A 15191-nucleotide genomic window follows, 5' to 3' on the forward strand; every position below is an offset into this window, starting at 1 on the left:
GCCGTCGCAAAGTCTAATTGAACCCATTGGCCGCGCTGACAACATGAAATGTTAACGAACCATGAGGCAGGCTGCGCCTCAGATCTTGAGATTTGCAGTAAAAGGTCATGAGATATTTAAAGCTAATAATGTGGTTGGGTTCTCTCCTTCCTCTTCTGTTTTGGAAGCATTAGAGCCACATCCGTGAGCATTTGCAAAGGCTGGAAACCTCCTTCTTTGGAAAAGCAAGCAGAGGTGCTCCCACCATCATGGGATTTTAGGAGCTGGGGCCGCAGAGCCCTCAATGCAGGTGTCTGTGCCAGCTCTGCTACTGAGCAGCTCCGATCCAGGCAAATGATGGGGTTTTGGGGACAGAAGCAGGCAATTTGGGGATATTGCCAAATATTTAGTGGTTGGGTTTGTTGGTGTAGGGTGGGCATGGTCCTCTGGGACACTCATGTGTCTGGAGTGGCTGCCAGGGTGGGCTCAGGTTGATCTTCCAAGGCAAATCAACGTTTTTTGGTCAAATAGGTGAATCCCACAGGCTGTCTCTGGAAGCTCCTGCCTTGGGGCAGCCTGAAATAACCTGAAAGCGTGTGCTAATGCGTATCGTGCCTGCAACTGGGCAGGGGGGAGGGATGGAGCTGGGGAAGGCAATCAGTGCCACCGCCTGCCGCAGCTGCGTCCCCGCCAGCGCGGCGGCAATGTCACTTTGCAGCATCCCCCTGCGCCTCTGTTGCCTTTGCCTGCGCTCCCCCTCTCTGCGGGGCAGCCTTGGCGGGGAGGTCACCCTGAGCGAGCTGGGTTACAGCTTCACGCCTGGTAGCTTTTATTGCGGCACTTCTCTCCCATCCCCTCCCGGCTGCAAAGTCAGTGATTAAAAAAGAAAGAGAAAAAAAAAAAAGAAGTAATAGGTGGGAGGAAAATGTTGAGGCTGTGGTAGTGTCGCTCGGTGGGACAGGCAGGGCTGGAGCAGAGGGTGCCTCAGAGGAGGATGGGGGTGGGAAATGCTCAGAAATCACCTTTTCCGCCCACCACTAGCTCCAGGGACAGAGACGGGTTGGGGACTCTTGGCTGGCACTGTCTGGGTGCTCTCAGCCCCCTTGGGAACTGCTAATGACCTAAAAGTACTGAGCGCCCGGCAGGATCAGGCCTCCAATGGCAGCCGTAAAGGTGCCACTGGGCAGCAGAGCACTCACCCCTGTGCCCGTGCTCACCCGCGTGCCCATACAGCCACACGCAGGTAGGACGGCACCGGCAAGCTGAGCTTTCCCTGCCCGCATGCAGACCATGCCAGGCAGGTGCCCGTGCCCCGCGGTGCCCACGCACAAGCTGCACCCGTCTGCTTTCACCCCCAGCCCGCTGAATCAGCACGGTAAATGCATCCGTGGGTACCAAACGCCAGTGCTGGGCAGGGTTAGAGCTGGTGCTGAGCGCCCTCAGCACCCCTGATCCCATCCTCCCCACAGCCGCAAGGGACAGCGAGCTCTGCCAGTTGTCACTTGGAAGGAGGGGATGGTGCATCCGGAGAGAGAGTCCTGTTATGAACGAGCTTACAGCTCCGCTTTCAAAGACGCTCTTTATTTCAAGCCAGAAGGGAGCCGTTCAGCCGCATCTGGTGTGACACAGCCCAGCCCTGCGATAACTCGTCCCCGCAGGCCGGCAGCAGGGCTGAGCTGCACGCAGCAGCAGCACAGCAGCCTTTTTGGGTGGGGGTGAGAGCAGAGACCGCGGCTCAGACCCTGCTGGGCTCCTCCACTACCCAGCTGGCAGAGAATAACAGGGGTGTCATTCACTTTCCCCGACCTTTTAGTTATTCCAGAGTCTGGGCAGAAAGTTTTGTCTGGGGTTAGCCCGACTGATTCCTGCGGCGCTGCGGAAGGAGGAGGTATTTGGAGGCTCGTTTATTAGTAATGAATGTCAGACCTATTTGCTCTCCAGACGTGGCTTTGAAAGGGAAAAAGCAAAACATTTCTTTTCCGCTTGGCGTCATCTTTTCGCGGGCTGCAGCGGCTGTTCGCAGCGACCCTCCTGCGCTTGCCAGTGGCGAGGCAGCTTGCTTGGGGGTGACTCCTGCTGTTGGTTTAGCCTGTTCCCCGGGGCGTGTGGGAACCTGCCTGGGATCCCCCTGCAATCTGAAGGCACCTGAAACAGCAGCTGCTTGTGTAGCATGAGTCCTTGCAAAGCTCATTGCAGCCAGGTGGCAGGATCTGGCCATGTGCTGCAGGGAAAAGAGGCTGTGAGATGGAGCCCGCTGGGGTGCCCCGTCCCCCTCCCAGTTCCCATTTCCCCCATTATCCAGGATAACCCGGGGAGCATCCAGAGGTGGAGGAGGCTGCGAGGATGTGAGATGCACAGCAGACCTGGGCTGTGCTCTTGGAAGGGGTTTCCTCCTGCGTCCCCCCACTTTCTGTGGGTGGCACAGGCTGTGTGAGCAGATCAGCTTCACTCTACCGTAGCCGGGGTGCTCCTTTTATTTTGGGGAAGGCAGGCTCATCCAGGCTCGATGCCACACCTGGGACAGGTGTGTGGTCTCTGTCCTGGCATGCACAGCAGTGGTGCATCCCTGCCGTGGGACTGAGGGGTGCCAGCCCCCCATCCCCGCATTGCCAGCCTCCCGGCAGCGGAGCACCCCCTTCCTGCGCTGGGAGCTGTGCCGGGGAGCGGGAGGTGTCAAGGAATGGAAAGCAGAGCCACGGCCGCCACGGGGGAGACGGCAAACACATTTTCATGTGGGATGCAGAGAAGGAGGCATCTGATCCCCCCCTTCTCCCCCTCCGCTCCTTCCAACATGCACCAGCCCCCAGCCCAGCTGCTGGGGCAGGGAGGGTTGGGCTTTTCTTTCCCCCCCCATCCCCTTTCCAGAGGCCATCTGGGCTTCAGACCTGTCTGTGCATCACCCTGCTCGCAAGTAATTGTTACCTGGTCGTGCTGGACCGGGAGAAGAGCCTGGGTGGGAAGAGAGCACAGTGACCTTTTTTACTGCCGGGGCACCCTGGCAGGGTGGGCTGGGGGCAGCGGGAGTTGGGGGAGCCCGGGGAGGGCAGTGGCTTCCTTACCTCCTGACATGCCGAGCACTGCAGGGCAGTGCCACCAGTCTGCGGGCAGAGGCTGGGACGAGGGCACGTGTGGATGTCCACTGTTGGTGTGGATGGCTCATGTGGGTGTCCCCAGCCCTGCAGCACATGGGCAGGGGGGACCAGCATGGACAAGGGGAAAGCCAAGCGCTGGGAAATCCTCCCCTCCACCTGCCCTGGCTGTCTTGGGGCTGTGGGTGGGCACTGGCCATCTCTCGGCAGCCCCGTTATCTTTCCAAGCAAGCTGATGGGGGTATGTGGCCATGGCAGGGAGTGGGATCCCAGCCCACGCTGTCCTCAGCAAGCTGTCGGCTGAATTACTGAGTTCAAGGGCTTTTTTTCATTTCTCTCTTTTTTTTTTTTGCAATGCTAATAGCTCTGCATTGCACTGGCTACTGATCCCTCATTAATCTGGGCAGCGCTTCGCAGCCAGCCAGAGTGACTTTTGGCAGGTGCACAAAGGCAGGCAGCGACACGCAGACAGCCAAAAAAATTACCATGCGCAGCCTTCCTCCAACTTTTGTCTCTGTGTGGCGGGGACGCGGATTAAGGAATTTCTCCCTCTGCCTTTGATGCTGTGTGTCCATCCGTCCCCCCACGACCTCCCCAGCATCCCCCCACTGCGGCTCTCCCTGCCTACGCCCAGTTGGACCCAGTCCCCCTGTGCTTTCCCATCTGCTGCTGCGCTTCTGCACTGAGCCATGGGCACCCACCCAGGGACTTTCTCACCCACCACGGCAAATGTTGGATGTGTCCCCTGGTTGCCCAGCTCAGAAGTGCTGCATGCAGATATCATGTGTGGGGAGAGATGGACGCTGTCGTCTATGCCTTCTCTTTTTGTCTGCTGTCTAAAGAGGAGCTTAAGGCAGCATCCTCCCAGGTCCTACAAGGAAGGTCCTCCAGCCTGGGTCCTGGGGGAACATTCCCCCCAGGCAAGACATATCCTTGGCCCCGTTGTGCCTGCGATGCCCCATCTGCAAACACTCAGCTGCAGGCTGGCTGTGGCTGGGGAGAGGCAGGAATTGCTCCCAAGGGGAAGCGCTCAGCCGGGAGGGCTCTTTGGGCTGGAGAAAACGCTCCAGATGGAGCAGCAGCCTGGCCAGGCCAGTGGGACCTCAGCAGGGCTGGCCTGCCTGCAGCAGGCTTGCTGCGGGGCTCAGGGAGCAGCCGGGGGGCTTGGAGGATGCTGAAAGACCTAGAGACACCCACACACCAGCTGGATAACCCCGGCATCTTTCCGAGCCCTGTGCTCATTCCCTGCTTCCAAGGCACCCCCAGCCCAGCACAGGCCAAGCTGGGAGGAACAGGCTTTGTGGGGGCTGGCAGCTCACCCAGCAAGGTTTCATTTAATTTAATTGTCATTAGGAATTAATTGAGCTTGATCACATTGGCATTGCTGTCCACATTGGTGGGTGCCACTGAACGGCCCTGGGCTGATCCCATCCAGGCAGGTCCCCGCTGTGGGATGCACGGTGCTGGACGTGCATCCCGTCCTGCTGTGCCTGCAGGCAGCATGCCTGCGAGCAGTGACCGGAGCTGGTGGCAGAGGCATGAATCCCAGGGTCTGGGTGGCAACGACAGCCTCACCGTGCTGTGGGGCTGCAGGGAAGTGCCCTGCCAAGCGTGGTGCTTTGCACGGGCCAGGTGATTCACAGCCTGGTGGGTCTCCTCTCCTGCCTACCCAGCCCTGGGTGCCTGGGCCATGAACACATGTCTCTATGAGAATAGGGTGCAAAAGTTGTCTCCTCAGCTCTGCTGGGTGCAGCGGTGGGTGCCAAGAGCCCATCACCTCCGAGGACCCTGATCCAGCTCAGGTTTTGGTCCTGGGCTGAGCAAGGCTGGAGCTTGGTGGGGTTGGTGAGGTGGGTCTCAGCCAAGACTCCCCCGTGGGCTGGAGGATGCACAGCCGTGTCCTGCAGGAGGGACTGGCATCCTCCTCATCTTCTTTTCCCCATCCTCCCTTCTGCCTGGACCTCACAGGATTTCAGTTTTCATCTATCCCATAAGTGAAATGGTCCAAAATCCTTTTCCTGCAGGATGGGCTGGGCACCCCACTGGTATAGACTGTGCTGGAGACCTGCAAGCTGCTAAACAGGACTGCTCTAAGCCTGACTCCATTATCTGGACAAGAGGCAGCACCTGTGACCCCAGGGCTGGCTGTCAGCCTCTTTGGTGTGCTGGAGACCCAGGGAGACCCTGTACAAAGCCCCACTGGGGTCACTGGGCTCATCTGCTTCCCACACCAGTCTCTGTCCAGCCAGGCTCTGACCTCAGACCCCCTTGGTGGACACCCGGAGTAGCTGCCCCTGTGCTAACGGGTCAGACCTGATGGTGAGACCCGTGGCACGGTGGGAAGTTGTCCCCTGGATGGTAGGGATGGACTTGGGCACCAGTTGTCCCAGTGCTTTGGCTAATGGTGGTTTAGGGCTTAGGCAGTTCTCAGCTTAGGCACAAGCCCTGCAGTGAAACCACCAGCATCCCCTGTTTGCATCCTGCCGGCGCTATGGGTGTCAGCCCTGAGTTGGTGGTGTGAGGGGAGGCAGGACTCAGCCTCCCTCTATCCAGCCCCAAAATCTGCAGCGGTGAGACGGACAGCAAAAGTGCCCCCCTCCCTGCTAGTGACCCCCCAGAGCAGCTGTAAAAGCCAAGGGGGTCCGCAGTTGGTGTGCCAAAGGGATTAAATCTGTGCTGGGGTGTTGCACGTGCTGTATCAGGGGGACTGGAAAACGGCTGGGTTTTTCTCAGGGTGGGTTCCTGCTTTTCAAGTACCCCTGCAAGCAGCGGGGTGATGAGATTAACCACGCCAGCCGCTGGCCGGGCCGTCACACACGTCCCTGGTGTGCACACCATCCCTGTGTGTGTAAAGCCACAGTGCCAGGGCAGCCTCATCCCACAGGTGCATTGGCCCAGGCAACCCAATGGTGCAGCTTTTCTCTCTGTGGGCTTCGGGATGTGATCAAGGACCAGGCAGAAGTTTTCGACTCCATCTTGCTCCTGTCATTGAACTGAGTTCTTAATAAAACTCAGCTGTTGGTGCTGCCCAGGGCAGTAGGATCCTGTGCCTGACCTTCTGGGTGGCTGGGGAGACGTGGAGGACCCCACATGGGTTGCACCATGAAGTTCCCCCCACCCACGAAGTGCCGCTTGTTCTGCTCGAGCATGAGCCTCTGGCTGGGCACTGGTGCTCGCAGATGGGCTGCATCAGACCTGCACTATCCCTCATCCCCCTAGCATCTTTATTATCAACATGCGCCTGGAGAGAAGGTGGTTTGTGTCAGACAGGGCACGCGGGAAGGACAAAGGGTGCCCCGTGTCCTCCCCATGCCAGGCACAGGCAGCACAGCAGGGGAATGAAGCGGGCAGCGTGTTGCTCCTCAGCCTCAGAGACTGGGTGGAGGATGATCTCCCATGTAACCTCTGCAGGATGCTACTGCCCTGGTCCCCTCTGTGCCCTCAGGACCCTGAGACCAAGCCTGGCTCCATCCCTGGAAGGTCACTTGGGTGTTGAGCCCTCCTACTCTGTCAGACAGGTGTGTTTGCTCACTGGTGGCTGTGCACTGGCGGTGCATTTCTGCCGAGCACCTGCATCCCCCTGTCCTCGAGACAAGCTCAGAGTGGATCAGAGATCCCCGGAAGGTGTGCACACAGTCTGGGGTTAAACCATTGCACCAGCAGCAGGACCTCCTGTGTCCCAGTCAGCAGTGACAACGGGACAGAGGGAATTTTTCTAGGAAAGATGGCTGGACATGGCTTGATTCTTGCCCAAGGGATGCGAGCCAAGCTTGTGAGATGCCAGCAGGCACAGGAGCAGGGTGGCCAGAGGTGACTGGTGGGGGAAGCCTCCTCCCAGCACTGGCAGTGATGCCCAGAAAGCATGTGTGCACACACCCCAGCCACCCCAACACGTCCCAGCAGAGCCTGCCCGCACATCTGCTGGTTTCTGGTGACCTCTAGAGGAAGCTGCTCTGCTCCGGCACCACGGGTTTGGGAGCGGGACAGGGTCTCACCAGACTGGTGGCTTAGCTGCAGCTGGAGCATTCTCCCCCTGCATCCCTGTCCTGAGCTCATGCCTCTGCCCAAAACCCTGTAGCGCTTCCCAAAGTGCTGCGAAAGTCTCATTATCATCTTGTAGCTGAGCTAAACACACTGATCGTCTGACACCTCCTGGTGCTGGAGGTTCCTCTGACCGCCCTCCCCTCCCCACTGCTGCCTGCAGGTCGAGCTGTCGGACGGGACATCACATACCATCACGGATGCCTATGCTGGCAAGGAGTACATCATCCAGGTGGCCGCCAAAGACAACGACATTGGCACGTGGAGTGACTGGAGCGTGGCCGTCCATGCCACCCCTTGGACGGAGGAGCCCAAGCATCTCACCACGGAGGCCCAGGTCACAGGTGAGAGCCCCCTTCCCAGTACAGACAGGCTGTGCCCGCAGTGGGGGGGAACCCAGGGGTCCTGGCTGAGGGTCCCCCCAAGTCCAGCTCCAAGCAAGTTTCATCCCCACCCAAGGAGATTTCCCCTAGCACCTGAGGCAGCTGCAGCCCTTCACCCTACACTTTGCCCCCCACCCATGGCCCTGGCAGTAGGTGCAACCGTGGCCCAAGGGGTGCTGACTCAGCTGACCTGGCTCCGGCATCCTCCTCGCCAGGACGCTTGCAGGGTGACAACAAAGCTGGTGGTTGAGGGTTTTTATTATTATTATTATTATTACTACTACTACTACTATTCCTGGAGCACTGCCTCCCTCCAGCCCTCCCTCTCCAGTCCTACCCCCTCCACACCTCTGACCCCTCACGACGACTCGGAGTGATGCCAATTCGAAATAAAAGCCACAAAGTTAACAAGCCTCTGTTTCTAGGAAGGAGCTGGGACCGTGTCCAAATGGGCGTTATCAGCCCTCCGTTTCCCAGAAGGGCTGGAGCGGACCCTGTGCCCGTTCCCCCGGCTGGCACCGGTGGCGGGGCGGGGGGAAGCACTGGTGTGCAGGCAGGTGGGGACCACGCTGCTAGTCGTGGCCGCGCGTGTGAGCTGGCCAGATGTGCGTGTGGGGAGGGGGTGCTCAGTGCCCCCACCCTCCGAGCTCCCCCGCCGTGCACACAGACCCCAGCACGTGCCTGCAAGCTGTTTGCTGCCAGAGCCCTGCGCGAACCCGTGCAGACCCTGGTGATGCTCCCTGCGTGGGGACGCGGTAGGTGCAAGCCCCGCTGTCGGCAGGTGGAGGTGCCTCCTACACGGGGACACCCTCCCTTGCAGAAACAGCACCCAGCAGGGCAGCAGCAGGGATTTTCAGCCCCTCATGCCCAGGGGGGTAAACCCTTGCTCACCTTGCAGCAGTGATGGCGTCAGGGTTTCGCGTTTGCTTCTATACCCACCTGCGTCATGCTAAATGCAAATACCGCTTCCAGCAGCACCTGCCTGCTCCCCGTGCAGGCACACACGTGTCCCTCACATGTGTACCCCTCACACACGTGTCCCTGTGCATGCAGCTGGCTGCAGCCATGCAAGGCCGATGTGGGACACCCCGGCTCCAGGGCTGAGCCTTGCCGTGACACCTCAGTGGAGTCTGAAAGACGCCGAGACAGACCCTCTATGTTCCCCAGCATTCCTCAGACACTGGCTGGCTGGGGGCACTCTGAGTCCCTCTGGTTGTGACCAAAGCTGCCCCAGCCTCAATGCCCACCCAAGCCCTCCCTGCAATCCTGCAGCCCTCTGTAGGGACAGACAACCCGAGGACGAGCCCTGCGAGCCAGCCCAGCAGCCGCGGCCATGTCTGGGCCATTCCGTGGGTGGGGGATGCTCTCTGCTGAGCACTTGTGGCCATGTCATCATGACTTCTTAGCCAAAATCCCCACAGAGCTGATGCACAGAGCGGCCTGGCTGGGCAGGATGGGGACGGGAGGGATGCCCAGCTCTGCCTGGTGGTGCAAGCATCTCCGAGCAGTAGGTCTAGTGTCAGAGCAGGGAAAGTCTCATGGACCACACCATCCCCTGGCTCATCATCCCAGCCCCCCCGCTCATCCCTAGTGTAGCATGGCAGTGAGAGGGGCAATTTGGGGATGGGACAGTGCTGTGTCCCCCTCGGGGCAGGGAGCAGGGCTGCCCCTAAGGGACATATCTGAGGCACCCGTCTCCCCTTACCATCCACTCTCCCTCCCTGCAGAGACAACAAGCGCTAGCACCTCCTCCTTCATGCCACCCCCCACCACCAAGATCTGCGACAAGGGGGCCGTGGTGGGCAGCGGAGCCGTGGCAGTGTGTTGGACAGCTGGACTGGTCTTGGCTGCCTATGGTGTCCTCTTTATTTAGTGAGTATCTCCCAAACTGGGGGTGTAAGAGATGGGATGTGGTTGCTGGGAGGGGGCAGGTATATGGGGACCCCAGGGGCTTCACTGTGGTTGGGAAGAGGATGCTTCAGTCAGGCTGTGGGTGAAGGGCATTGGGAATGAGCCATTTGGGTTTTTCTTGCAGTTTTTTGTAAATGCACCAAATCTGGCTGCTCTTCCAGATTGGGGGTTCTGGTGGAGATCTCAAAAATGGCTTTTCAAACATTTTCCACAAAGTCTACGAAGGGGTGGGTCGTTGATGCCTTGTTCTTAGCAGACCTCCCCGCTCTCCACTGCTGTTTTCTCAAGAGGAAAGGAAACGATGTGGAAATCTAAGGCCTTTGAGTAGTGATGGAACAAAAATTGTCCAAAATCAGAAAATTCAAAGATGCATCTCAAAAATGTGCTTGGTTTGGCTTAGAATGCAGCTGGCAGCCTGGAGAGCCCCAACATGGCCTGTTCCTCCCCAGGCCAGGGCTGCTGTCTCATGGGTCATCCCCCCCATGCCCTTTCACTGTACCCACGCTGCCCAAAGACTGGGGTGTCAATCCTGGCAGCAGCCATGTGTGTCACTTTGGGGAATAAAGGACGTGCCACCTGTCCTTCGGTGCCCAAGGAGGAGCCATCGCAAGGCAGCTCCCGTGGGTGCGGGGTCCTTTGCTCCCCTGCAGCTGCGTCATCTCCACGTGTGACATTAGCGGTGGTGATGGGAGAGACGGTGGCACGCAGCCAGGGGTGGATGGGCAGGGTCCAGCCCTGGGAGGAGGAGGTCGAGGTGACGGGTTTGGGCACCTGGCTTCTGGGAAGGGGTGAATTCCCCTGTGGAAAAAGGCCAAATTCTGTTCAGCATGTCCCCTCGGTGGCCGGGCACAGCTAAGCGTGGAGCAGGACCAGTGACCCCTCTCCTCCCCACTCGCAGATCCCCGTCTGTCCGTCCGTCGCAGCCCAGCGCAGACGCCTTCCCACCGCCCACCACCGCCACCACCCCCCCATGCCCGCCACCCCCCGTCCCGGGTTGAGTATCTTATCTCTTCGATTTTGCACACGTTGAGGATGTATCACGCTTCTCGCCATCACTTCGGAGGAGGACAGAGCTGCCGCCGTCCCCTGGGGAGCCACGAAATCCTCTCCCAGCCCGGAGCGAGGAGATGCACTCGTCCCCGCCCCCCATCCCCGTCCCCCTTTCCCCAGCAAGGCGAAGCGAGCCCAGGCACCGTGCCGCAGCCGAGGACCCCGCTCATACAGCTAACCCCCCCCACGCCAAAGACGTGCCCGCCGCCCCGCCGCCCACACGGGTGACAGGGAGCGTGACGGTGCACCGAAAAAAGGGGATAGGAAACTGGGGGGGGTGGTGGTGAGGGGAATGATGCTCCCAGCTGTGTACCCCACTATGGCAGAAGGGGGTTCCCCAAGGACCGGACTTGCTCCCCCGAGCTCTTGACCACGTGGCAAAGCTGGAGGGGTGTGCGGGTAGGGGGGTCTTGGTCCCCTCCAAGGGGATGATGGAAGGAAGAACTGGTGGCTTTCAGAAGTGTGGTGGGGAGCAGGGAGCTGGCAGGGTTTTAATGGGAAAAAAAGGAAAGGAAACACCGATAAAACCCCCCCGCCCCGTGCCAAGCACCCAGGGGAGCTGCCCCTCCAGCTCCCCCCCCTCCACCCCAGCACCCCACAGGAGCCTTCGCCACCCTGAACCCCATCCCCACATCACCCACAAACTTTTAACCATGTTGGATACAGGGAATCGCCCCCGTTCACATCTTTGTCTCGTTCTCCAACAAAAGCAGAATAGCTCTGCTGTTGCCTTTAGAGCTGGAGCCCTGCAGACCTGTCCCCCGCTGTCCCCGCTGTCCCCTGCTGTCCCCGTGCCTGCTCTGCTCTCCTCCCTGTCCTGCCCCAAGCCCTGTTTTGTAAAGACAGCTCCTCTTGCCCCTGCCCAGACCCAAGCGCAGTATTTAATACCGTACATCCTAGTATTCCAACTGTTGACATGCTGTATTTGAATTTTTTATAGATGTATATATATAAAAAAAAAAAAGAAACAAAAAAAAAAAGAGTAATCAATAGAGGGGATAAAAAAAAAGCTCACACAGAGACAACGCACACATGGACACACACGCGCACCAGGAGAGACGGTCTTCATTAAATGATCATTTCATGATGACTGGCAGCTCTGGGTGTTATTTCCCCTCCGGCTGGAGCGGGTGGGTTCAGCTGCCTGCTCCCTTACGTGGTGCTGGCTGCGATGGGGAGGACGTGGGGGTGGTAGTGGGGAGGACACAGGCACCTTGGAGCCTTCCCCAGGGCTTGAGCCCATAGCATCATCTCCCCAGGGGGTGGGGGGACCCAAAACCTGGCCTTCGGGACATCCTGAGAAGGTGCAAGGGGGGTGGCTACCCCTGGAAACCCTCGATGATATAAAGGGGATGGTTGTCACAACCCCACATGGCACCCACTCTGTGATGGGGAAGGTGCCACATGTCCCGAGAGCGTTCACAGGCTCTCGGGAATCCCATGTGTCCCAAGCTCTGGCTGCACCCTGACACCTCTCAGGCAGGCAGGAGGACGGACACCTGCCTGCGCCCCGCTGCAGCCTGAAGGCTGGAGATGCCATGTAGTCCCAATTAATGCACTTTCCTTGTCTGATTAATAATTTCACATTAGGAAAATGCCACTGGCCCAGATGCTCTAAATTAAACTTACATCAGGGCAGGGCTCACATGGATCCGGCACGGGGGTAATGGGCGCAGCAAAGGACACTGTGTGAGGTCTGGCCTATCCCCATGTGCCTTGCTTGTGAGCACCAACTGGAGCGGAGATGTCATCGAGCTGCAGCTCATCCCAGGGGAAAAAAAAAGGCTTGTTTTTTAAGAAAATTTCCTGCCCAGTGACCCATCAGCAGCTCTCCAGTTGGGAGGTGGGTGGATGGATAGATGGATGGATGGATGGATGGATGCATGTGTGGATGGATGGAAAGATGGGTGGATGGAGGTGAAGTAGCCACAACCCTGGCTCTGCAAATCCTGAAGGTAGCACCAAGCTGGTCGCTAGCTCCCACCAGGCGCTCGCTATGATTTTCGCCATGCCGGGGCTTTATTAGAGGAGAGCTCAGTCCCACACAGCCCTGCCTCTGGCTCGGCCGTGCTGGCAACAGCACTGACCCAGATGCTGGCTTGGTTCACTGGTTAATATTCCATTACCAGACAACATGCCTCCATCATTTATTAATGTTTCATTAGTGTTAAAAACATCTGGTAATTAATTATGCACTAATTATGGATTCACAGCGCTAAAAGCCGGAGTAATCTACCATAGCAGATGGCTCTTTGGGGCAGGGGGAAGGGATAGCTCTTAGCAGAGATGAAAATGTCAGGCCCAGCCCTTGCCTGGGGGAAGCATCCCAGACAGACAGATTGCCTTCATCTCTACCCAGGATCTCCGTGCCTGGTCCAGAGGCATACTGTCTCAGGTTATTAAGCAGAGGAAACCTGTCCCTCTCAAGCTGTTTCAGGGACCAAGGTGTGTGAGAAGCCATCCGAGAGCAGTGGCTTTCACACCCAGCCCCGAGCACACTCCGGTACCTGGAGCTGGCAAGCAGCCTGCCACCAGCTCCGGGATGGATGGCGTCTGTCAGCCCCTCCGCGGTGCCTGGCCAGGTTAAGCAGGAGTCCATAAAGCAAGGGGTGTTGTAAAAGCCCACTCGTGAAGTGCCCCAGCGGTATTACGTACAGATGTGCAGAGATGTTTCTAACTGGGGAAGGTCCCAGGGGAGCATCCCTGACAAGCAGAAAATCCATCCACTTAGCAGTATAAATCCATACAGGAAGAAAGAGGGAATTACAGCGCTCAGAGAGACCTGTGCATCGCGTAACCTGAAATCCAATACATCAGCCGGGTGCAACATGTCCCTGCATCTTCCCAGCACATACGTGGCAGTAAATCCCACCTTAGGTGTTGTTTTCAGCTGTTGCTGATGCAAGAGCAGCCTTGAACTGAGCTCCCCATGCTTTGCAAGAGAGATCAGAAGCGCGGCTGGAAAGCAGGAGCTATTTCCTGGCCGCGAGGCCTCGTAGGAAGCAGAAAGCCCCCTTGCTTGAGCGATGGGATGAACAGTGGAGTGCGTCCGAATCACTGCGCCTCCTGCATCCTTCCCTGAGGCGGGTGCCAGCAGAGATCCCATCCTCCCTGACCCAAAGTTTGGAGAAGCTCCCTGCTCCCACAGCAGCCTCCCAGAAGCCTGGAGCCCCCAGGTGATAACAAGCAGCTTATTTATCACAAATTGGGCTGACAGCACTGAGTCGTCGGGCTTCAATGGGGCACCACGCTTTGGTGGAGCAGCAGGCATGGTGCTGTGCTGGAGCTCTGGCAGAGCGTTAGACGGTCGCAGGTGAGAGCTGGGAGGCAGAAGGGTGCGGAGGCAGGCTCGGCTGCCAAGAAAGCACACCGATAGCTGTGCAGCCAGACCCAAGCGTGAGAGCATCCTGCCGAGGTGTGTGGAAATGCCAGGTGGATTGCATCAAGCCAGCTAGCAGAGAGCTGCAGCTTGTTTGCACAGGGGTAGACCTGGTCCCCAAGGGGCAACCGTCCTCCTCCATCACAACAGGGAGAGGTGAGAGATGGAGGCGAGAGCCGGAGGAGCTGGTGGAAAGGTGGTCCCCAGGGTGACAGCGTGAAGAGCAGCATCTGCAAGGGGTGAGGATGCACACAGAGTCAGCTTGACTTGGAGGAGCCCGGACTCCCCCAGTCCTCAACCTGTAGTGGTGTCAAGTCCAGCAAAATACAAGAACCCACCTCAAACCACGGGGTATTGGTTCAGAAAATACCTATGTCTGCTGTACGGAGATGTAGCACTGGATGTCCTTGGCAGGTTATAGCCTTCCTCCAGGACTTTCTTCCCCAGTGGCAGGAGGGATGGACCAGACACCAGGTGTGCTGGTTTTGGCTAGGATAGGGTTAATTTCCGTCATAGTAGCTGGTGTGGGGCTGTGTTTTGGATTTGTGCTGGAAACAGTGTTGATAATGGAGAGATGTTTTCATTATCGCTGAGCAGTGCTCACACAGAGTCAAGGCCTTTTCAGCTTCTCACCCCACCCCACCAGCGAGCAGGCTGGGGGTGCACAAGAGGTTGGGAGGGGGACACAGCCGGGACAGCTGACCCCAACTGACCAAAGGGATATCCCATGCCATATGACATCATGCCCAGCATAAAATCTGGGGGAGGAAGGACAGGGGACATTCAGAGTGATGGCATTTGTCTTCCCAAGTAACCGTTACGTGTGATGTAGCCCTGCTTTCCTGGAGATGGCTGAACACCTGCCTGCCCATGGGAAGGGGTGAATGGATTCCTTGTTTTGCTTTGCTTGTGCGCATGGCTTTTGCTTTACCTATTGAACTGTCTTTATCTCAACCCATGAGTTCTCTCACTTTTACGGTTCTCTCCCCCATCCCACCATGGGGGGAGTGAGTGAGCTGCTGCGTGGGGCTTAGCTGCTGACTGGGGTTAAACCACAGCATCAGGGTCCCACCACAAGGAAAGGCTCCTGCATACTACCAGTGGTGCAGGAACGTGCCCAGGAGCTTTGAGTGATTCAGCCACCGCCACATGGAGAAGCAGAAGCAGGAGGTGCAGGTGGGGTCCCTGCAGGTAACAACAGCCCCAGGCATTCCCATAATGCTGTAGGGTGGAGGTTTGTAGCAGCAAGAGGTGACAGATGGTCACAGCAGACTGCAAAGGACAGCCTTGGACCATCTTATTCCTTCGTGGCTCCAGATCAGGACTTGATGTCTCACCAGAAGAGGCCGTCTGTTGTTT

The 15191-nt window shown here is 58.1% G+C and overlaps 1 protein-coding gene across 3 annotated transcripts in view; it reads left to right on the forward strand.

Moving 5' to 3' along the window:
* CNTFR (ciliary neurotrophic factor receptor) overlaps positions 1 to 11543 on the forward strand; it is a 215123-nt gene extending 203580 nt beyond the window's left edge. For 2 of the 3 annotated variants that reach the window (XM_068423190.1, XM_068423188.1), the window contains 3 exons: positions 7273 to 7453; positions 9220 to 9364; positions 10302 to 11543. In XM_068423190.1, coding sequence (XP_068279291.1) covers positions 7273 to 7453; positions 9220 to 9364; position 10302 — 327 coding nt within the window. In that variant the 3' untranslated portion in view covers positions 10303 to 11543. Of the gene's footprint in view, positions 1 to 7272; positions 7454 to 9219; positions 9366 to 10301 lie in introns of those variants that run through there. The other variant, XM_068423189.1, reaches the window with a different exon arrangement.
* The last annotated feature ends 3648 nt before the right edge of the window (positions 11544 to 15191 follow it).

This window comes from Nyctibius grandis, chromosome Z, assembly GCF_013368605.1.
Source record: "Nyctibius grandis isolate bNycGra1 chromosome Z, bNycGra1.pri, whole genome shotgun sequence".
NCBI classification, from domain to species: Eukaryota; Metazoa; Chordata; class Aves; order Nyctibiiformes; family Nyctibiidae; genus Nyctibius; species Nyctibius grandis.